Below are 23,003 nucleotides of genomic sequence, written 5' to 3' on the forward strand. Positions count from 1 at the left end.
AGCAGATTTGGGCGAAGAGCGACGTCGTTAACGACCAGTGGGAGCGCGCATCGCTGGTCGTTGACAGCATATCCACTGGCCGATAGAATGACCGATTGAACGATATCATTCATTATATCGGCTAGTGGATACGCGCCTTCAGTCAGTTATGAAATTGTCCGATTACTCACTGCTTTCTTCTGTTATAAATGCCCCCCGTTATATCTCCTAGATCAAAATCTAAAGAGAAGACTGATGTTTCAGAGGCAGCTAAGGAAAAGAAAAAGGATGACAAAGAAGAAGACAAGGAAAAGGATGTCAGCGTGAGTAACGACCAGCCAGTGTGTTACTTTTACCATTAGGTTCACATTGAATAGAAAGTCCTTCACCCAGACACACAATGAATATGGTTCTATACTATGTAAATATAAGGAAGTGAGCCTTAATCAGTCTTACAATACCCGTCACAGTAATGCTATGCTCTCTCTGAATTGCTGTGATGTGGATCCATTTAAAGCGTTCATGATAACACTTAATAAGATGGCGTCCGCACATACGTTTGCTCTTCTCAATTATAATAAGACTGGATAGTAACAGAGAGACAGAGGTTTAAGAGGGCCTTGCTCGCAAGCTTGCCAGCTACAGAGAAATACAAGTTTGATACATGAGGCCATGTGCTACATATAATATATCTGTCCAGCCAGATTGCAAGGATGAAAAGTGCTATATGATCCATCCAAAAGGAAAGAGTGTGATGTGTCCCAGTCATAACTTCCTTTCCGGACAGGCTGCACACCTGCAGAACGTGTCTGCTCAAAATGTAGTGTGTAACTTCAGAAAAGAGCAAGGCTACAAGCCAACAGATTCTGGAATCAAAACCTGAAAGAAGCAGGGAGGGAATTAAGCATGTTTATTGGATCTTGTCCTCAAAGTAGGAAGCAATGTCTTGGGCACTAATGGTAGTTGGTAGGTTTGATGTGGGAGAGATGAAAAGAGAAGTATGTCAATTTAGCAGTGTCCAGTGCATTTGATTGAAGTAGTGTATAGTAGTATATGTGAAGAAGTGTCAGTATTACTCCAATGATATCTACTTTGAAGATGTCTTGTTACTTTAATGGAGGAAATGGGATGTCTTTGAATACCAGCAGCTGTACATTATCTGTGACGATCACGCACTGTATTCAAGTGTCAGGCAGTGGAATTTCCCTTGCTTTTCCTGTTAGAAGAACTGACGGCCAGTCCCAATAAAAGACCTAAATCCTTAAAACTGTTGCTCTCTATGCTCCAGTTTCAAAATGCGCTTCCTTCCTATTTCAGAATTTTGACCAGAATAAACTTGAGGAAGAAATGCGCAAACGAAAAGAAAGGGTTGAAAAATGGCGGGAAGAACAGCGTAAACGGGTTGTGGAAAGCATTGGAGAGCTGAAGAGGGAAGTTGAAGAAATGAGACAAGGGAAAAAGTGGAGTCTAGAAGACGACGATGGTAGGTTCCATTAATTGTAACATTCTAGAACGTTGTTTGGAACAATGTTGTACTATTTCTATTTAGTTTAAACCGGTTCTTAATTTTGTTTCTTGTGTTAATGTCTCAGATGATGAAGAGGAGGCACCGGAAGAAGTGATGGAAACACAGGAGGAGGTGGAGGAGGAGAAGAGTGAGGAGCTGGATCCCCTGGACGCCTACATGGAAGAAGTCAAGGAAGAAGTGAAGAAGTTTAATATGGGCAGCGTCAAAGGTGGAAGTGAAAAGGTTAGGACTGGTCACAGGCTGGTGTTGGGGCGTGTTCCGATTCTCATATGTAGATCATATATACGCAAACGGTTCAGGATACCGGATTAATGGCTTCAGGGTGTCCCCCCTACATTGCTGGGCGTGTTTTACAGCTTTTTGCCAATGACGCATTTGACAGCGTCGCTAGAACAATGTTGCAAGTCTTTTGTTTACGATCGTGAAGTTTTTTGTTTTGTTTTTTTTTGTTTTGTTTTTTTTTGTTTTGTTTTTTTTTGTTTTGTTTTTTTTTGTTTTGTTTTTTTTTGTTTTGTTTTTTTTTGTTTTGTTTTTTTTTGTTTTGTTTTTTTTTGTTTTTGTTTTTTTGTTTTGTTTTTTTTTGTTTTTGTTTTTTTTTGTTTTGTTTTTTTTGTTTTGTTTTGTTTTTTAATCAGGACTTTGGGTGAGATGTACTAAGTTCTGGAAGGTGTTAAATTAGAGACTGTAAAACGACCAACCAATCAGCTCCTAACTGTCATGTTACAGGTTGTGTTTGAAAACGACACTTGAAAACTCCAATTTATCAATTTCCAGAGCTTAGTACATCTGCCCTACTGTTAGGATAGTGAAAGCCATTTTTATAGAGGCATTTTAAAGGAAAAAGGCAAATATACAATGACTACCTATAGTTCCTTTTGCCCAATTAATTCGAACCTGGAAAATCACTGCAAAATAAAAATAAATCTAGTCCTTTTTACTATAGAAGAAATATATCTGGTGCTTCTGAATGTGTGTCATTTAATGTAAGTAATGTAAATGTTGCTCACCAAGTGAGGGCTGGCTAGCCCCTGGAAAATCTCAGGGGAAAAATAAAAAGATGGGAGCACAGGAAGAATAAATTAAATTGCACAAATACTATATATATATATATATATATATATATATCATTAAAATATAAGGTTTCTACAGTACCAAATAATGATTCAGAAATAAAATAAATGAGTACTAGTGCCTCCTGACGCCGTGTCAATAGAATAGTCTGCCAGACTTCAGAAGATATAATGTTGCATTATTAGCTGACACAGTTTCACATTATGGAGTTCTGAATAATAGTGCCTGTGCGAAGGCTGTAGAAACCAATTGCAACTGACGGAGCTGCGATTGACAGGTACCACTGCCTTCTATATGCTGGGAGGGAGGTACTGCTATTGCCCAGCATTAAGAGAGGGGCAGCACTGCCCTGTCATTGTTGCCGCATTACAGCGGAGAGTGATCACAGCAGATAACGACTGTTAATAACGGCATGATTTAATCCTTTTTAACCTGTGAGAGATTTATGCTTTCTGCAGTCTGACATATTTAATTGTGACATTGGCGCATAAATCATTTGGGGATCCTGTTCTTAAGCGGCCCTATCCAGGTCAGCATCAAAGTGTGGCACTTCAAGGCAATTGCACAAAGTGCTCAGTCATTTGGAGAACTGTGTATGCCTAGCTGGCATAGGCACTCACATTTTATAGTGTTCATTCTAGCACCCTGCAACCTGTCACAACCCATGCAGTTACCCTTTTTTTTTTTTTTGCCTGGAGTGTCGCTGTCTGCTCTGGTGTTTCTAGCACACTCCGTTGATACAGCAAACTGCTGAGATACAGACCAGAGTGTTCTAGAAGCACCAGAGCAGAGAGCGACACCCCAGATAGGAAAGAGTAACTGCACGGGTTGTGACGGGTGCAGGGTGCTAAAGTGAACACTACTCTTTATACATTGAACATTGTTCATTGGTCTCACAGAGGTGGTTATAAAATTCAGTGTTCCTGTTGCAGTTTTTCTACAGCTTTCTCACTGGCACTATTATTCAGACTTCCATAATGTGAAACTGTATCAGCTAATGCAACATTATATCTTCTGAAGTCTGGCTTATGGCGCATACACACGGTCAGATTACCCTGGTCGATTTTGAACGATATCGTTCAAATCGACCAGTTTCTGGCCCCTTCAAACGACCAAATGATCTATGCGCAGGCACGGATGGTCGATATCGACCATCGCCCGTGCATGCAGGCCAACCTGGTCGATATCGACCAGGTTAGCCTGATTAATATAAGGACCCTCGATCGTTGATCGACTGTCATTACAGTAGTTGAGGGGTTGGTGCATGTGCTGGATGTTCGCTAACGATCATCCAGCACATGTAGGACGATCAGACAACGATATCTGATCGTTGTCTGATCTGACTGTGTATGCACCATCACTATGATATTGATAGTGTCGGGAGGCACCAGTGCTAATTTTTTTCCTTTTTTGAGTCATTATTTGGTACTGTAGAACCCTTGTATTTTTATGAATATATTTTTTTATTTGTGTACCTATTGTATTTGTGCAGCTAAATTTAATTTATTCTCTTCCTGCGGCCGCTCAGAGCCCAAATTCGAATCATTTGGGTGGGTCTGCGTGCACTTTTATGTGAATTCTGGCTGCAGTCAAGCGCATAAATGGCGTGTAATTGGATTGACCCCCAATTCTCGTGAGGGACCAGTGCGGTGAGAATATCCAGGGAAGAGGGTGGACAGTGTTTAAATGTTACAGCTTTCAGTATATTGTTACAATTTAAATTCCTAGCATGTGTTTTCTTCATGTTTATTTTTGCAAATATTTAGTGTTTTGTTTTTTTTACTTTTATTTCTTTTTGCACCAACAGAAATCTGGACCAACATTTACTAAAGTAGTAACCGTGATGACCACCAAAAAGATGGCCGGAGAAACAACCAAGAAAAAAGGAGAACTCATGGAAAATGATCAAGATGCTATGGAGGTGAACTAGTTATTTACCTGAGTGTTACATGCACAGTAGCTATACAATATGATATACTTGATAACGTGACCAGAACTGATGGTCTCATGACTCCCCAAGTGTTACATTAGGAGCACTGGCATCAAAGCAGTCCCCTCTCAATGTTCATTCTAGCTCCATGCACCTGTTACATCCCAAACTGCTGAGATACAGACCATAGTGTGCTAGAAGCACCAGAGCAGAGAGCGACACCCCAGGCAGGAAAGTGGAACTGCACGGGTTGTGACAGGTGCAGGGTGCTAGAATGAACACTATAATATTGAGCCAAAGTGAATGCAGTTGTCAAATGTGAATGAAGAAATGCCGTTCTCTATTAATGTGCAGATCCCTTATCAGCAATTAAGTTGATCATTGAAGTGCAGTGTGATGCTTTACTATCTTTCAGTAAGAAGCGATTGCCATATTCACTTTTCATGTCTGTGGCTGTAACGCATGTTTTTGTATTATACATTCAACAAGCCATATAATGTTATCATTACATACTATTTAGTGCTGGTTATATTAGACCACTACCTGTAGAGCTTAGCATTTTAGCAGATATGTACAGGAGGGAAGGTCGCATTGATTAGATGGCTGCCATCCCTTCATCACCATTCTTCATGCCTGTCCTAGTGCCCCAAGCAGCGGACACTGGAGATTAGCGTGCAGCATTGATGATGCGTTTAGCAAGGTCTGCGCTCAGTGTGCGACGTAGATTTAGGGGTACTACTTTGAATGAATTCTGGTTGAAAATGTTAATATTAAACCAATAATGTTTTTGTTTTTATGTGTGTAGTATTCTTCGGAAGAGGAGGAGGTGGATCTTCAGACTGCTCTGACTGGCTTTCAGACTAAGCAGCGCAAACTGCTGGAGCCAGTGGATCACGGCAAGATTGAATATGAGCCGTACAGGAAAAACTTTTACGTGGAAGTTCCAGAGTTGGCCAAAATGACTCCGGAAGGTACATTTTTTTTTTTTTTTTTTAGGTTTGGCGCAATTATACAGTCAGGTGCATAAATATTGGGACATTGACAGAATTTTCATATTTTGGCCTCTATTCACCACCACAATGGCTTTGAAATGAAACAAACAAGATGTGCTTTAACTGCAGACTTTCAGATTTAATTTGAGGGTAATTACATCCAAATCAGGTGAACGGTGTAGGAATTACAATGGTTTCTATATGTGCCTCCCACTTTTTAAGGGGCCAAAAGTAATGGGACAAACTAAACAATCCTGAATCTAACTTTCACTTTTTAATACTTTGTTGCAAATCCTTTGCAGGCAATTACAGCTTGAAGTCTGGAACGCATAGACATCACCAGACGCTGGGTTTCATCCCTGGTGATGCTCTGCCAGGCCTCTACTGCAAATGTCTTCAGTTGCTGCTTGTTCTTGGGGCATTTTCACTTCAGTTTTGTCTTCATCAAGTGAAATGCATACTCAATCGGATTCAGGTCAGGGGATTGACTTGGCCATTGCATAACATTCCACGTTTTAGCCTTAAACTCTTTGGTTGCTTTTGCAGTATGCTTCGGGTCATTGTCCATCTGCACTGTGAAGCGCCGTCCAATGAGTTCTGAAGCATTTGACTGAATATGAGCATATAATATTGCCTGAAACACTTCAGAATTCATTCTGCTGCTTTTGTCAGCAGTCACATCATCAATAAATACAAGGGAACCAGTTCCATTGGCAGCCATACATGCCCACGCCATGACACTACCACCACCATGCTTCACTGATGAGGTGGTATGTTTTGGATCATGAGCAGTATCTTTCCGTCTCCATACTCTTCTCTTCCCATAACTCTGGTACAAGTTGATCTTTGTCTCATCTGCCCATAGGATGTTGTTCCAGAACTGTAATGGCTTTTTTAGATGTTATTTGGTAAACTCTAATCTGGTCTTCCTGTTTTTGTGGCTCACCAATGGTTTACATCTTGTGGTGAACCCTCTATTTCTCCTTCATCCACTAGGGGACACTGGAGTTCAAGACAGTGGGGTATAGACGGTGGTAGAGTAGAGCCTGGCACTTTAAAAAAAAAATCTAGAAGTGTGACTGGCTCCTCCCCCTCTATGCCCCATCAGCCCCAGTTTTTAGAATGTGCCCGAGAGAGCCGGAAGCACATCAGGCTGTCTCCAGCCTTTTTTGAGTATAATTTATTTTATTTTATTTTTTTAGAGCTTTTTATTTAAAGCATTGAGGACAGGCAGACTGTTTACTGTGGCAGTCTGCCTGCTACGTGGGAGCCGCTGGGAGGGCACCACACGGCTACTGCAGCCTGTGTCCGGTGACCCTGAGGGGGGACTTTAAACAGAGTCATCAGACTCCATGAGGACCCGACACAACTGAAACCGGTTCGTGTCCGGGTTTCCTCATTTGCCCCCCAGCCCAGCAACCCGGCCGCAGCAGTTTGTAAGTATATCCCACCACTCCTGACTAGCTGGAGCGGTGGGCCAAAACGCTGGGCTTAGCGACAGCGCGTGCTGCGCGCTTGTCATACACAGCTCCTTCCAACCTGCCACGTGGTGGTGTCGGAGCTGCTGACGAGACCCGCCGCTGCACTCAACAGTCAGCGTCAGGGTCTCTGGCTTATTCCTAGCCATCACCCTCTTAATTGAAGGAGGGGATGGAGCGCGGCCCCTGCAATCAAAAGCGCGGTGATGCCGCGGCGGTCACTGAGGACACCTGCTCCTCCCTCCTCTATATAGGAGTTGTAATGCTGGGTGAGTAGATCACACAGTAATGATAGACGCCGCACTGCTGCTCATTAAACAGTACAGCGCTGACAGGCGAGGTCCCGCCATCTGCACAAGCAGTGTAAGGTGCCGTCTTCGGAAGCCAGACGAGTCCCTCTACAGGAGGCAGTGCAGCGCTGACAAGCAGCGCGGTCCTTGGCGCGCATATATATAAAAGCCGGTATTATGGAAAGGGCGCGTCATGCATGTTAGCGGCGCCATCTATAGTCTGGCCCGTGCTCTCCCTCATCTGAGAGCAGCGCGGTTCTACCAGTGCTCGCTTCAGCAGATAGCTCTATAGCAAAAGGGCTTTAATGTTATAACTAACCAGCAGCTCTCCTCTAATATACAAAGGAGGAGACGCCGCGACCCTATGCTTTTTAGTGGCTGGGCTGACAGACGGAGCGGTGTCATCCCACAGCCCCCGGACGGGCACTTAGTACTTCAGCGGCGGCATGGCTTCCTCCACTAACGTGTAGCAGCCTGCTTTTGGGGGTGTTTTCCTGTTAGCGCAGCAGCGCAGACATTCTCTGCATTAGTTCCCCCGCGAAGAGGCACCCGGACGGAGTGCTGTGCAGATAGCCCCCTGCATGAGGGAAAGCACATTAAGTGTAATGGTTAGCGTTACTGCCTCACAGCACTGAGGTTATGGGTTCAGTTCCCGCTACGGCCCTAACTGTGTGGAGTTTGTATATTCTCCCTGTACTTGCGTGGGTTTCCTACGGGTACTCCGGTTTCCTCCCACACTCCAGCAGCCGCCTCCCGTTTTCCCTTTTTCGGGCTGCCCTAACAGCAGGGATTATTAGCGTGGGTCTCCTACGCGCCACCCTCCCCCTCCTACGCTGGGAATGCTGAAGCGCAAAAGGTAGGGGATGCCTGTCACTGTTTGACAGGAGTAGTGCTAGCTATAGTAGATAGCTGGTTGCTAGCAGTATGGGAACTAGCCCAATACCCTTTTTGCTTAACACCGCATTATGCGGTTATGAAAGTAAATGACTGGTATTACCCCCTGTCAGGCTTCCCCTTGGTTCTATACAAAGGTTGCATAGCTTAATCTAATTGCTTGTGAAGGCTACCTCAGGGTGCACTAGCTACCCTGCCTAAATGAACATTGTTTTACATTGGCTCACCTTAGTCACTGTTCTGGTGCTGCTGCCAGAATTTATGGTTATAGCATACCCTTAACCCAGGGTTAGCAGATTATTGCGTCCCATACCCAGGTTATGGCTCACCTTATAGAGGGGCAGTACTCTTCCCATACATATATGTGGCAGCACATATACTAACTTATAGGCTGGTCTTTAAAGACTTCTAGTTCTCACCAGCCTTCTGTGTTTACCTTAGAAGGTATGCATATGTGCATCTATATAGATTATATTTTAGGTGCTCCATTCAGCAGCACATACAAGAGGAAGTTAGTTACTGCCGGTGTGGGGGTTGGCATTGCTGCCTCACAGCATGGAGGTTGTCTTTTTGATTCCCGCTTTTAAAGTAAGTAACCAGTAACAGAAGGGTCCCAGGATAGTCTGGGGTAGCACACTGCTAAAATATCCTGCTTCCTATGCCGTAGCAGAATGACGACCACAGGCGGCACATGAGCAGTTCCCCTGCGTGGAGGTAAGCCATATGTATGTATGTATTTGTATTTTATACTAAGCCCTGCTTTAAAATATATACATGTCTGGAGTGAATTTTGTCTTGTGGCTCAATTCCTTCCATAGCTCTACTATTGCTCATGTTCTATTTTCAAATTATTATCGTCACCTACTAATCTTGTATGTAGGTATGCATGTTTGGAGATAAATATCTATTGCTTCTTATCCTTACCATAGAGGTAGAGGTAGGATCTGTTATCAGTTTTATGTCTGGTACATAGCATATTTTAAAAGAGAGGTTTGCGATTGGAGGCTGGTCTCTCCTGATGCGGTAGTTAATACAATAACTCCGCTTTACACCATCTGTCCCTAAGGTTTTCTATGTGGGTATATACCTATATTCCACGGATGGGAAGCCGCCTGGGATTACCAATAGCTGTCAGCTTTATCCATATATATATATTAATGGTGGCTCTATAGACTAGAGTCAAGTTCTGCAGCTTACATAATGATAGTCGCAATTCCCTAAGGCATTGCTTCTGTTATGAACCCTATACATAACTGGGGCCTTCTTGTATGTACGTGTGTGGTGTGTGTGTGTGTGTGTGTGTGTGTGTGTGTGTGTGTATATATATATATATATATATATATATATATATATTAGCTCAGATGGGTAGTGGTTAGCATTCCCGCCTCCCAGCGCAGAGGAGGTGAGTTCAATTCCCACCTTTCCCACATCAGTGTGGAGTTTGTATACTCTCCCTGTGGCACTCTGGTTTACTCCAAATGTGAGTGGCCAACTTGTCACCATATAAATAACTGGTGATTATTTAATCATATGTACTTTAATCCTCCTGGGGTTATAGTTCTGTTCTTGTCAGTCCCTATCTATGACGCCCCCCTTTAGGGTGATCTATGATTATTTTCAACTTTGCACTTGGTAGCAAACTTATAAGACACTAAGAAGGCGGGATATTTGTGTATGTATGTATGTGTGTGTGTGTGTATGTATGTATATGTGTGCGTATATATGTATATATATATATGTATGTGTATATATATATATATGTATGTGTGTATATATATATATATATATATATATATATATATATATATATATATAATATATATTTCTCCTTCATCCACTAGGGGACACTGGAGTTCAAGACAGTGGGGTATAGACGGTGGTAGAGCAGAGCCTGGCACTTTAAATAATTCAGAAGTGTGACTGGCTCCTCCCCCTCTATGCCCCATCAGCCCCAGTTTTTAGAATGTGCCCGAGAGAGCCGGTCGCACATCAGGCTGTCTCCAGCCTTTTTCATAGTTTTTAATTTTAAGGTTTATTTAACAAGCATTGAGGACAGGCAGGCTGCTTACTGTGGCAGTCTGCCTGCTACGTGGGAGCCGCCGGGAGGGCACCACACGGCTACTGCAGCCTGTGTCCGGTGACCCTGAGGAGGGGGCAATAACAAATTGAGTCATCGGACTCTGCGAGGCCCGCCACTGCTGACACCGGCATGTGTCCGGGTTCCTCGCCGCCCCCTCAGCCCAGCATCCCGGCCGCAGCAGTCCGTAAGTATCCCACCACTCCTGACTAGCTGGAGTGGTGGGCCAAAAACGCTGGGCTCAGGAACAAGCGGCTATTACAGCCTCTTTCCCCCTGTCAGTAAACTGGCAGTGTCGGAGCTGCTTATGTGACCCGCCGCTGCACTCTGCAGTCAGCGGCCGGGTCTCTACTAGCCACTAATTCCCCCTCCTATTTAATGAGGGGAGGACCGTCTGGCAGTGAGTCACTATAGGTGCCTCTGTGGAGGAATAATTGTAGCCGCACCGGGGCTTGTACCGTAGAAGCTCCGGCGTCGGCATTAACGGGGGGCACTTAGACACCGCTTCAGCGTAGCTGTCTGTAATCTAGCAGCCGCTCAGCGGCTGTCAATTATCACAGCGCCGGTGCTTACAAAGAACACCGGCGCCAAGTTAATCTCCCGCGCGGCTGTTATAGGCGCGCTTAAACAGAGTCAGGCTCTCCCTCCTCTTATAAAGAAGGAGACGCTGCACCGCTGACTACAGCGCTGACAGGACGTGAGGCGCGCAGTAGTCCTCCCAAAATGAAGATGGGAGGTGTAGCGCCAAATGCCCGCCATTAGCGGGAACGGTAACGAAGTTAGTGCTATTCCTGGTTGTGCGGAGGCGTGGCTTAGGTCCGGCGGCCATTACTACTCCCGGGGAGCAGGTGCCGCAATTGCTTCTAAGCCTCTCGCTTAGTTGGCGCGCAGTACAGCGCAGGTTTACGCTTGGCAGTGCAGAGAGAGGTCTGGGCCCCTGTAGAGGCTACACCCACTGTAACCTTAAATGCAATTCCGCTGCTGCAGCTAGTTCAAGGCATGCCTAATGTAATATGACATGCCTACATGGGGAAGTGTGTGTTTATACATGTATGTATGTGTGGGGCCTTCCTGCATGTGTGTGCATTTGTGTGTATGTGTGTGTGCATGCATGCACACACGCATACACATATATGTATGTATGTATATGTATGTATATATGTGTATATATGTATATAAAATGTCTGTTATTGCCAGTATTGTCTACTGAATTGATGGCGCAGTGGAATACGCTGTGCTGTGTAGAATCTGTTAAAAAAAAAAAAAAAAAAAATGTATATATGTATAATCCCCTGTGCATAGCAGTAGCATATATGGGCAGCGGCAGAATCTAGATAGAACCTAGTTTGGTCTCTATAATAGTATACTGCTAGAATAGATTATGCTGATGCATACTGAGTGAATTACAAACCTACGCACGCAGTGTAGCAGTCTTCCTGCTTACTGAGTTACGCAGCGGCAAGGTCCATATAGAACTTGAATGGTGGTCAGATTCCACAATGAATTGTTAGAAGAGAGAGCACTGCAAAACAGTCGGCCCCATAACTATCCTAACTGCTGCCCTACGTCATTGTGATGTTACTGTGTAGAGGATAGTTATAACCATTTTACGATTGTCTTATCTCAAAATGGCTGCAGGAGTCTGTTTGATTAAGTTTTAATCAGTACTCCTAGTAAAGAGCAGCACCTCTACATATCATGGGACCCGCCGGCACTATTATAGAGTGAGTGTCTGGGCCCCTGACACTAGCTCAGGGAGGAACATGCCGCAGCCTAATACAGAGGCTGTGTCCGTGTCACTTGCCCTCCGCATGATCTGCCGATTGATCCATGTCTGTGTCAAATAGGCCTGTATACATCAGTATACTGCACTGAGGTCGTCTCTTTGATTCCCACTTTGAAAAAGCGGGTTCAACTGGAGCTCAACTGGCTCACCCAATAAGGCGAGTACACCAGTGACAGAAGGGTCCCAGGATCAAAACCAGTCTGGGACATCACGCTGTTAAAATATCCAGGGCCCTATGCCGTAGCAGAATGACGGCCACACGCGGCACATGAGCAGTCTCCCTGCGTGGAGGTAAGCCACATGTATGTATATATTTGTTTTTTTTTTGTTTTTTTTATATATACATAAGCCCTACTTTAGAACATATAAATATGTCTGGAGTGAAGTTTGTCCTGGGCTCAACCAAGGTCTTGGCTCAGTTCATTCCATGGCTCTACCTGTTGCTCATGTTAAATATTATTGTCACCTATTGATCTTGATGTAGGTACGCGTATAGTATCGCTTCTTATCCTTACCGTAAAGGCAGTGGAGGATCTGTTATCAGTTTTGTCTGATACCTAGCATATTTTAAAAGAAGGATCCTGCGATTGGAGACTGGACTCTCCTGATGCGGTAGTTTGGTACTATATCCATATACCGTATATATAATATGGTGGCTCTATAGCCTAGAGTCATGTCCTGCAGCTTACATTGTGATAGTCACAATTCCCTCAGGCATTGCTTCTAGTATGGACCCTATGCATGTCCTGGGGCCTTCTTGTATGTCCACACATGTATATTGTGGAGCAAACTATAGGACTCTAAGAATGCAAGATATATATATATATATATATAATATAGCATGCTAATCTCCTAGTACAGGAGTCTGACAAGTAAGTTTCCTATATTGGTGCTAACTCTTCCTTTCAAAGAGATTGCCTTCTCATGCAACTATGTTCTCTGGGTGTACGTGTGTATATATACTGATATATTCACATTCTTTGTATGAATATTTACTAATAATTGGGAAAACCTGTTTTTTAACCCTAACTGGGGTTATCGCTACAGATATATCCTTCTTTACCTGGGATAATTAAGGCACTCTATGTCTATGTACAGGTGCCTTTCTCAGTATAGGTTCTAGTACTCAAGATTATTGTTTTGTCAATATCTCAATTAAACAAGGCTATAAAGTGGCCCCTAGATACACTTCATATCAGTACATGGGGAATCCAGGTTCTACACCATCCTCAGGACCTAATTGTTTAAATGACAACAGACTGCAGTTACTGCTCCTGTGCCTGAAGGCCTAGGGCCACCCGCCGAATAGGCGGGGTCAGGCCTGGCTTGATTAGATGGGTGAGTATCAAGTAAATCCTTGGACCTGCGGTTCAATTTTGAATCCTTCACGTTGTGATCACTATAACTTTCAAGGGTCACTGGTGGGGATCCATCATCAAATATGTAATATTTCTGTGTGTATCTTTACCGGTACAAGGTCTTATTTAAATCCGCCTTTTAACTAATATGCACTTCACCATTATAAGTATGAATGTACTGATACACTAGCAGACCGTATTTAGGGTATATGTATAATCTCTATATGTATACACATCCCTAATGTAACAAGCTCAGGTTTAGAGTCCTGTTGTACAAGCTTCTTGTCTCCACTAACATTTTGCTAGTTTTCTACAGTATTTCCTAAGACAACATCGCCAGACTGAAGTCCGTGCTGTAGAGCATTGCTTTTAGCCCACTGAACTACTCTCTATACCTGACGTGACGGGTTGCTGTGAGAGGGAAAAGGTCAGTGACATTCTACATAGCGTCTAGAGGGCTTCTGATTACTCACAGGTAAGCGGTACCTCACTAATTCCTCGGAAGAGGCTACTATTTCATGCAACCTGGCATTACAAGTCTCCCGTCCGCACCCTAGCTGCAGTCCTAGCAGCCATCCGCTCTCATGATCAGTTGGCTCTACTACACTTTAGAGCTTTCCTGGCGTGTGGGTGCATAGTTCCAACATTGAGAGTGCTCGCTTCAGCAGCACATTTTCTAAAAATTGGAACGATACAGAGAAGATTTGCATAGCCCCTGCGCAAGGATGACACGCATTTTCGTGAAGCATTCCATACTTAATTGTCACTTTATTCTACTAGAATTTGTTGGAGTTATAAAGGACTGTAGCACTTCTATGGGCTAAGGCACTTCTTTACATTAAAGTGTGCGGTCATTCTGTTCTGCATTGGGAGTCCGATTCCTGTTCAGTATCTTTGAATATTTTCATCACACTGACAGGTACCTGATGGGTACCTTTATGGTTGTCCTAGTTCTCTAGCCTTGCTGTATGGGATGCTTCTATATATATTGGTAGCTCTCCCTGGGTGGCTGTTGCATCCGTGTTTTTTAACTGCCTGGGTATCCGGGTTGTTTTTCATACTATATTCGGGCCAGCAGTTTGTACTGACTACGCACTTCCATCATGAGGGATGTTGTCTGTTGTTTGGGGTCGTTGCTGTGGTTTTCTTTTCAGGCCGGCACAGGGCGTGTGCCGTATAGTCCCCGCCTGAGGTGCCCCATACACGAGTTTGAGACCCACCCCAAGCGGTAGTGACCTCCCTATAGGCAGGCAACTGATGAGCTGCCAGACACTCTGCCAGTGGTCTGGTATGGGGATTTATTATTGCAGGGTTTCCGTTGCTGTTTGATCTCTCTGTTTCAGAGTGGTGGTACTGCTGTCTGACTCTCTGAAAGAATTGAGACCACAATTCCTTTCAAAACCGCCTCTGCCTCATACCCCGTGGGATCTCTATTTGTTGGAGACTTCCTTCCGCTGGTTGACAGCCTTGTAGTAGTTGGGCCTCGAGAATGGTCCAGGGCGACTGTTCGGTCTTCACTTTTTCCTCCCTGTATACTCTTGTTAGGAGTCTGTGGACAGGATCAGCTCTGTATCTGTAAATTGGTATTCTTATACGTATATCTATATGTATTCTGTCCAGCACTGCTGGAGGTCTGCTGTCGGCGACTTATACAGCTTCCTATGTTCGACTATGGTTCGGACTTGGTCTGTTTTCAGCTGGGTTTATGCTGCTTTTGATGTTTTCATCTGCGGGTGTTCTTTCGCTAGCTGTTGTTCCATTCGAATTACGCTGTAAGTTGTGGAATTTCTGTGGTTGTTTAGCAGGGAGTTTTGATTGTCTCTTCTGCTCTGCGACACTTGATCCTCAGCCTACGGTTCTTGGCGATCCTGGTTTTCGGTTTTGCCAAAGGGTCTGCAAGTTCTCCGCGCTTCCCACCCGGGAGGTTGGCTTTGGGACGTCCCCACTGTCTTGAACTCCAGTGTCCCCTAGTGGATGAAGGAGAAAACAGGATTTTGGTACTTACCGATAAATCCCTTTCTCCGATTCCACAGGGGACACTGGACGCCCGCCCAGCGCTGCGTACCTGCCAGTTGTTTGGTTCCTTCTATGGTTGTGTGACTGCATAATTCCCTGCAGTGGTTTCCTCTGTTCTCCTTCAGTCGGTCTTGTTCCGTTCTGTGGTCTTCTCCTTCTCCTTGTTTTCCTGTTGTCCTCCGTCTCCTCTCGGGCTCAGTTCTTAAACTGGGGCTGATGGGGCATAGAGGGGGAGGAGCCAGTCACACTTCTAGATTTTTTTTTTAAAGTGCCAGGCTCTACTCTACCACCGTCTATACCCCACTGTCTTGAACTCCAGTGTCCCCTGTGGAATCGGAGAAAGGGATTTATCGGTAAGTACCAAAATCCTGTTATTCACTCTTGTGAAGTCTTCTCTTGATTGTTGACTTTGACACATATACACCTACCTCCTGGAGAGTGTTCATGATTTGGCCAACTGTTGTGAAGGGGTTTTTCTTCACCAGGGAAATAATTCTTCTATCATTCACCACAGTTGTTTTCCGTGGTCTTTTGGTGTTGCTGAGCTCTCCGGTGCGTTCTTTCATTTTAAGAATGTTCCAAACAGTTGATTTGGCCACACCTAATGTTGTTGCTATCTCTCTGATGGGTTTGTTTTGATTTTTCAGCCTAAGGATGGCTTGCTTCACTGATAGTGACAGCTCTTTGGATCTCATATTGAGAGTCGACAGCAACTGATTCCAAATGCAAATGTCACACCTAGAATCAACTCCAGACCTTTTACCTGCTTAATTGATAATGAAATAACGAGGGAATAGCCCACACCTGTCCATGAAATAGCTTTTGAGTTGGTAGTCCCATTACTTTTGGCCCCTTAAAAAGTGGGATGCACATATAGGAACCGTTGTAATTCCTACACCGTTCACCTGATATGGATGTAATTACCCTCAAATTAAATCTGAAAGTCTGCAGTTAAATCACATCTTGTTTGTTTCATTTCAAAGCCATTGTGGTGGTGAATAGAGGCTAAAATATGAAAATTCTGTCAATGTCCCAATATTTATGCACCTGACTGTAAATACAATGATATTTAGAAGACCAACTAACACTTTCTTCTAGTTTTAAAGCTTTGTCTGACAATATTTAGAGTTGGTAGGTTTAGCAGGATCTGTGATTGCTACAATGGTTAGGAGAAGTGAGTAATGCGAGAGCCGTACATCTAGCGGCTAAACCCGATTCTGAACAACCGATCAGCGCTTTTTTTTTTTTTTTTTTTTCTTTTTTTTATGGGTAGGTCGGCAAAATACTCAATGTTAAAAACCCCATTTTTCCGTCGGAATCTGCAAATTGAGATTGTCCAACATGTTCAATTTTGCCGATCACCAAAACCCAGGCATCGGCAGCATGGGGAATTGCCCTGATAGATGCCTGCTGTGTGGCCAGCTTAACACTTGCCACAGACCTGTCACAGGAACTCGCTGTGTCATAATTTTTAATTATAGGGCTTGATTAATTTATCTCACCACTGCAGCTAAGTGCGGCTGTATGACGCCTTTACAGTAACTCCGGACTAGCTGATTTTTGTTCACAGCCCGATACAAAAATCAGCGAGACCGGGGTTGAGATATTGGGGCGAAATGAGGTGCTGTTGCTCCCCTCAAGGCTACTTGAATTGGCCCCAGAAACTTGGACAAGGTGCATTCCCTGAACTTGCTCAAGCTTGAGATCTTTTCATTTGTGGTTTAACAAAGACCAGCTGGACCAATCCCACTGAACCAGGTGTCTTAGAGCTCCCAGACGCAGCCTTATCAGCCATTTTGGCCTAGTCTGTCACAGTCCTCACATTTAAAACCGTGCTGCTTTGTGGTTACTTTGGCACTTAGGTTCTAAGCTTGGTGCTCTGTCCATGAAGTGGCTTTCTCATTTACCACTAGGACATTGGAGGCCATCTGCTTCTCTGCCTTTAGTTAGAGAAATTCTGCAGTTAAAAGCTGTGCTTGGTGACCAAGTGTAAAGCCATCTTCTGGCTCATCCAACTTGGGCAGTATAGCATGGTGCTTCAGCTAAACATGTCTGCATGGTGATGGCTTTTCCTTGCATAACTGTTCTGTTTGGATAAAATTGCTTCCCGTACACTTATTTATAAACCAAAATGCACAGTGTGTAACTTCTGTTTAGCAGAGGCGATCTTGTGTGTTTTTGTTCCTCCCCCCTTCCCAAAAGACAAATCCTAAAACAAATTTATTGATGTCTTTCATTTGCTTTTCTCTAGAGGTCAGTTCGTACAGGCTTGAATTGGAAGGCATTACAGTGAAGGGTAAAAATTGCCCTAAACCAATCAAAACCTGGGTGCAGTGTGGTATTTCCATGAAGATTTTGACTTCTCTCAAAAAGTAAGGAACAAAGTAAAGTCCATGTTGTAAATGTTATTGGTTTCTTCTATTGTTTGGAACAAGCTACTGTCCTCTACATTGTAGCGATAATATCGCCGATTTATCTGCGATATTATCACATCGGCGATAATATATTGCTGATTTTTCATGTGAATATGGAGAAACTTTTCTCCATTTTAAAAAAGGGAAAATGTGCAAAATCCCTATTTTGGGGTAAAAATGTGGGGATGTCTTACAGAACCCTTTGGACAGCCCCCGTAATGATACGGGGGAAAAAAATTGTAAGTTGCATACTTTGGCAAAAAACCACAGCTGAAATTTCGGTAACATTTATTATTTTGTTTGTGAAAAATGTGTTTAATGTATTGGGGCTGGTATTTGGGAGGGCCATAAAGATGTGCCAAGTGTTTTAAACATCGCACTTGGCTGGCGCAGACTTTTTTTTTTAGCGGTTTAAAAAAAAAACCTGTGCCAGCCACGTGCGATGTTTAAGACACTTGGCACATCCTTATGGCCCTCCGAAATACCTAACCCAATAAGTTAAACCCATTTTTCATGGAAAAAAAAAATTTGACCGAAATTTCAGTTGTAGTTTTTCGCCAAAGTACGCAACTTCCAAAATTTTGGTTTTTTACACTAAAGTATCATTAGGGGGCTGTCCAAAGGGTTCTGTAAGAAATCCACAATTTTTTACCCAAAAATAGGGATTTTGCAAAAAAAAAATTTCGCCTGCCCTAGGCTGGAGAAAAGTTTCCTCCAGTTTTTAGGCGAAAAATGTCAGTTTTTTTTCGCCATCGGTGAAATCAGCCGCCAATTGGCTGTTCGCGGCCGATATATCGTACGATTTATTGGTTGATCGGACGGCCAATTCGCCAACATTGACGAAAACGGACGATTTTGCCTCCTGAATATCGCCTCGTGTTTTTAATTATTTAGTCACCTAAATGATTAAGTCACTATAAAACCACTGTTGGTAATCAATGTGTAAACATCTACTGGGCATTCAGGTGTGTAGTCATTATGTCGTTAGTCTCTGTGTTGACACGAGAATGCCGGTATCCCGGCGCGGTTGTAATGCTACTTAAATCGGTTTAACAGTTTGCTCATTGTAATGTTAAACATGCCGCTGTGCCAGTATGCTTAAAGTTATAATTTCCGCGTGGTTATAATTCTTTAAGTAGCATTACAACGACGACAGGATACTGGCAACAGCATTCTTATGTTGGTATGTTCACTGTCGACTTTAACGTGTGTATCCTGGATATCAATATATATCTGGGCTATACACCAATATGCACATTTGTGATATCAGGTTGTGAATTGTTTTACTGCCTCAGTGCTTTTATTGTGACTGGATTTTTTTTGACAGGTTTATAGTACCTAGTTTTCTGGGTTTTATAAAAATTCTAAACCTTTTGCTTTGATATTTTTAATGAACTTTGGCACATAAGAAAATCAGACCACCCCCACATGCCCCTTTTAGTACAAATCGGACTTCACCCATGTCCATCAGACCCCCGCCCCACCCACACCCACCCACACACACACATGCCCTTTAGTGCCAATCAGACCATCTAACCTGCCGCAGAGATCAGCTTCACCCTGGTCCCTATACTTATTAAAATTGGAAAGGTGTCTATTTGCTCTTAGATGGACGTCCATACTCTTCTGTAAGCTATTACAGTCAGAGGTTCTGATTCCGGTTCCAACTTCCCAAAGGACTCGGGGATTCTACTCAAACCTATCTGTGGTTCTAAAATCGGATGGGTCGGTCCGGCACATCCTCAACCTGAAATCATTGAATATCTATCCTTCCACAAATTCATGATGGAGTCTCTTCACTCAGTCATTGCAGGGTTGAAAGCGGTGGAGCACATGGTCTCCCTGGACATAAAACATGCGTATCTGCAGTTGGAAACCAAACCAAGTCTTCCTTCGATTTCTGATACAGGGTGCACATTACCAGATTCGGGCGTTGCCGTTTGGCCTATCATCGGCCCCCAGGGTTTTCATCAAGGTGATGGTGGTGACAATTGCCCATCTTCGTTCTCAGGGAGTGAACATTGGCCCTCATTCAGAGCCGTACGCTCTGAGCAGAGCGCACGCTCTGAATGAGGGCCGGCCTCCATGAAAATGGAGCGTCCTCCTGGACGCTCGTATAGCTGTGGGTCACCACCCACAGGCTATACGAGCGTGCATTTTGATGGTCGTGACCATCGCGACCATCGAAATTGCGAGCCGGAGCCTGCGGTTGAGGCTTTCAACCGCAAGCTCCGGAGTGATTTTGGCTCTATCAGAGCCAAAATCACTCCCACTGACATCACTAGTGATGTCAGTGGGCCGGCTTCTGACGGGAGGCGTTCCCGTGGGAACGCCCCCGTCAGGGAGGCACGCCCCCGGCACGCCTACCAAAGGGGGCGTGCTGTCAATCAACATCGACAGCACGCCCCCTTTGATCAGACACAACGAGCGAAGGACTTTCCTTCGCTCGGCGCGTCTGGCGCATGCGCACGACGGAGCTCCCTCCGTCGTGCGCATGCTCAGTCCATAACATCGACCCACTTGCGAGCGGACAGCCGCTCGCGAGTGGGTCTGAATCAGGCCCTTTGTCCCATACTTGGACTACCTCCTCATCAAGGCCTCGTCGGAGGAGACTGCTGAACCATGTGTCGTTGACTCACCAGTTCCTCATACACCATGTCTGGTTCGTCAATTTCCAGAAATCCCAATTTCTCGTAATGATTCTGGACACGACTCTACTAAGGGTTTTCCTTCCTCGGGACAAGGCACTGGCCATCCAGGAATTGGTCCGATTGGTACTCAAGCCAAGATGACGAGTATCAATACACCTCTGCATTAGACTTCTAGGAAAAATGGTGGCCTCATTCAAGGCCATCCAGTTCGGCAGGTTTCACTCCAATTGGATCTTCTGTCCAACTGGCCCAGATGTCATCTGCAGATGCGTTGCCTGGTAAAGCTGTCTCTACAGACCCGCATTTCTCTTTTCTGGTGGCTCCGGATGGATCACTTTCTGTCGGGTTGTCGTTTTGGCATCTGGTATTGGATCCTGCTAACGCCAGCCTTCGCGGCTGGGGAGCGGTGATCCTCGACAGCCAATTCCAGGGGCGCTGGTCCCTTCAGTAGTCTAGTTTACCAATCAACGTCCTTGAACTCCGGGCTATTTACAGCTCCCTTCTGCGGCTCCCCTCCTGCGGGGATCCTCTGTACGAGTACAATCGGACAACGCCACAGCAGTGGCCTACATCAATCGACAGGGACTCGGTCGCATGGCAATGCGAGCGGCCAGCTGTATTCTCCTATGGGCAGGAAGACACGTCGAGGCCATCTCTGCGATTTTCATTTCATACAGGGAGTGGACAAATGGGAGGCGGATTATCTCAGCCGCCAGGACCTTCATCCAGGGGTGTGAACTCTACATTGCGAAGTCTTTCTACCGTTGGTTCGCCGTTGGGGCAGGCACCAGATAGACCTCATGGCTTACAGGACAAACCGACAACTACTTCGATAATGCTCCAGAACACAGGATCCTGAAGCCGTAAGAGCTAATGCACTGTCTCTCCCTTGACCGTACGATCTAGTGTACTGTGTCCTCCGTTCCCTCTGATTCCACAGATTCTCAAGTGCGAGACCACAACAGTCATACTAGTGGCTCCATATTGGCCACGTCGCGGTACTCAGATCTCCTGTTCCTTCTGGCAGACAATCTGTAGCCTCTGCCATTACGATCAGATTTGCTTCGGCAGGGTCCGTTCGAATACCACAAATTGCATCCGCTCCATTTTGATGACGTTGCTGTTGAAATCGCCATCTTTAGGAGTCGTGGTATTCTGAGTAAAGTGATCCCTACTATACTCCGAGCACGTAAGCCGGTTACGTCCATAGAATTTAGAGGTCCTGTGTCCTGGTGTGAGGGCCGTGGTTTCCCCCCCCCCCCCCCCCCCTACGTCATCTTTTTACTTGCCTCGTCTCCTTCACTTCTTGCAAAGAGGGTTGGATGCAGGACTTCATCTGGATTCGCTGAAGGTGCAGGTTTCTGCGTTATCTGTGCTTTTTCAGTCGTCTGGCCTTACTCCCGGAGATTCAGACCTTTCTTCAGGGAGTGTTTTGTGTTTAGCCTCCCATTTCTTCCGCCTATTTCCCGCTGGGACCTTAACCTCATCCTGTCTTTTATTCAATTCCCACTTTTTGAACCTTGGTTGAGGTGGAATTGCGTATTCTCACGTGGAAACTGATCCTCCTGGCGCTGGCTTCTGCCAGAGTTGTGTCCGAACTGGGGGCTCTGTCTTGTCGATCCCCCTATCTTGTTTTCCACGCTGATAGGGCGGAGCTTCATACCTCCCCTTCTTTTCTGCCAAAGGTGGTCTCGGCCTTCCACATAAATCATCCGATTGTGGTGCCGGTTTTGTGGGATGCTTCTGGAGTTTCACACCCTTTTTGGATGTGGTACGGGTTCTCAGTTTATGTGGACCGTACAGCGGGAATCCGGATTTCGGACGTTCTTTTTGATGCGGCCAAGCAGGGTTGGCCAGCATCTAAGCAGACTTTAGCTAGATGTATTCGTCTCCCTATTCGACAGGCTTATGTAGCGAACACTTTTTTGCACAGTTTTATCATTTTGATACGTTTGCGGCCTCTGACTCTAGTTTTGGCCGCAGAGTTTTGCAGGTTGCTCAGCTCTCCCAACCCCGTGGCATCTTGGAATTGTTAAGGATGACCATTTGTGTTCTGTTTTATCACCAGGAAGTACCCCTCCAGCAGGGGTGTATCTATGGATCAGAGCACCCCCTCCCCCCATAATTTCAGGAAGTTCCCCCAGTAGTAGTCCCCCCTATGCAGTGCCCCCAGTAGTAGTCCCCCCTATGCAGTGCCCCCAGTAGTAGTCCCCCTTATGCATTGCCCCCAGTAGTAGTCCCCTATATACAGTTCCCTCAGTAGCGGCCATTCCTCCCCATAACGTGCCCCCAGTAGCATCCCTCCCTATACAGTGCTCCCAGTAGTAGTCCCCCTTATGCATTGCCCCCAGTAGTAGTCCCCTATATACAGTTCCCCCAGTAGCGGCCATTCCTCCCCATAACGTGCCCCCAGTAGTATCCCTCCCTATACATTGCTCCCAGTAGCGGCCACCCCCTATACAGTGCCCCCTAGTAGCCACACTCCCACCCTGTTCTGTGCCAGAAAAAAAAAACACACAAACAGAAAAAAAAAGCAAGT

General features: G+C 45.0%; 1 protein-coding gene and 1 non-coding gene across 3 annotated transcripts in view; both read left to right on the forward strand.

Annotated features, from left to right (window-relative positions):
* The window catches only part of DDX46 (DEAD-box helicase 46), a 74,917-nt gene that overhangs the window by 13,103 nt on the left and 38,811 nt on the right, over positions 1-23,003 (forward strand). For both annotated transcript variants that reach the window (XM_088475037.1, XM_088475038.1), the window contains 6 exons: positions 212-302; positions 1,297-1,462; positions 1,572-1,729; positions 4,386-4,499; positions 5,314-5,479; positions 17,651-17,771. In XM_088475037.1, coding sequence (XP_088331163.1) covers positions 212-302; positions 1,297-1,462; positions 1,572-1,729; positions 4,386-4,499; positions 5,314-5,479; positions 17,651-17,771 — 816 coding nt within the window. The remainder of the gene's footprint in view (positions 1-211; positions 303-1,296; positions 1,463-1,571; positions 1,730-4,385; positions 4,500-5,313; positions 5,480-17,650; positions 17,772-23,003) is intronic.
* LOC148521528 (U6 spliceosomal RNA) lies at positions 14,036-14,143 on the forward strand. The gene has a single exon (XR_015878821.1). It is a non-coding gene; the product is annotated as a U6 spliceosomal RNA (small nuclear RNA).

This window comes from Taudactylus pleione, unplaced genomic scaffold, assembly GCF_031769625.1.
Source record: "Taudactylus pleione unplaced genomic scaffold, aTauple2 ptg000161l, whole genome shotgun sequence".
NCBI lineage: Eukaryota > Metazoa > Chordata > Amphibia > Anura > Myobatrachidae > Taudactylus > Taudactylus pleione.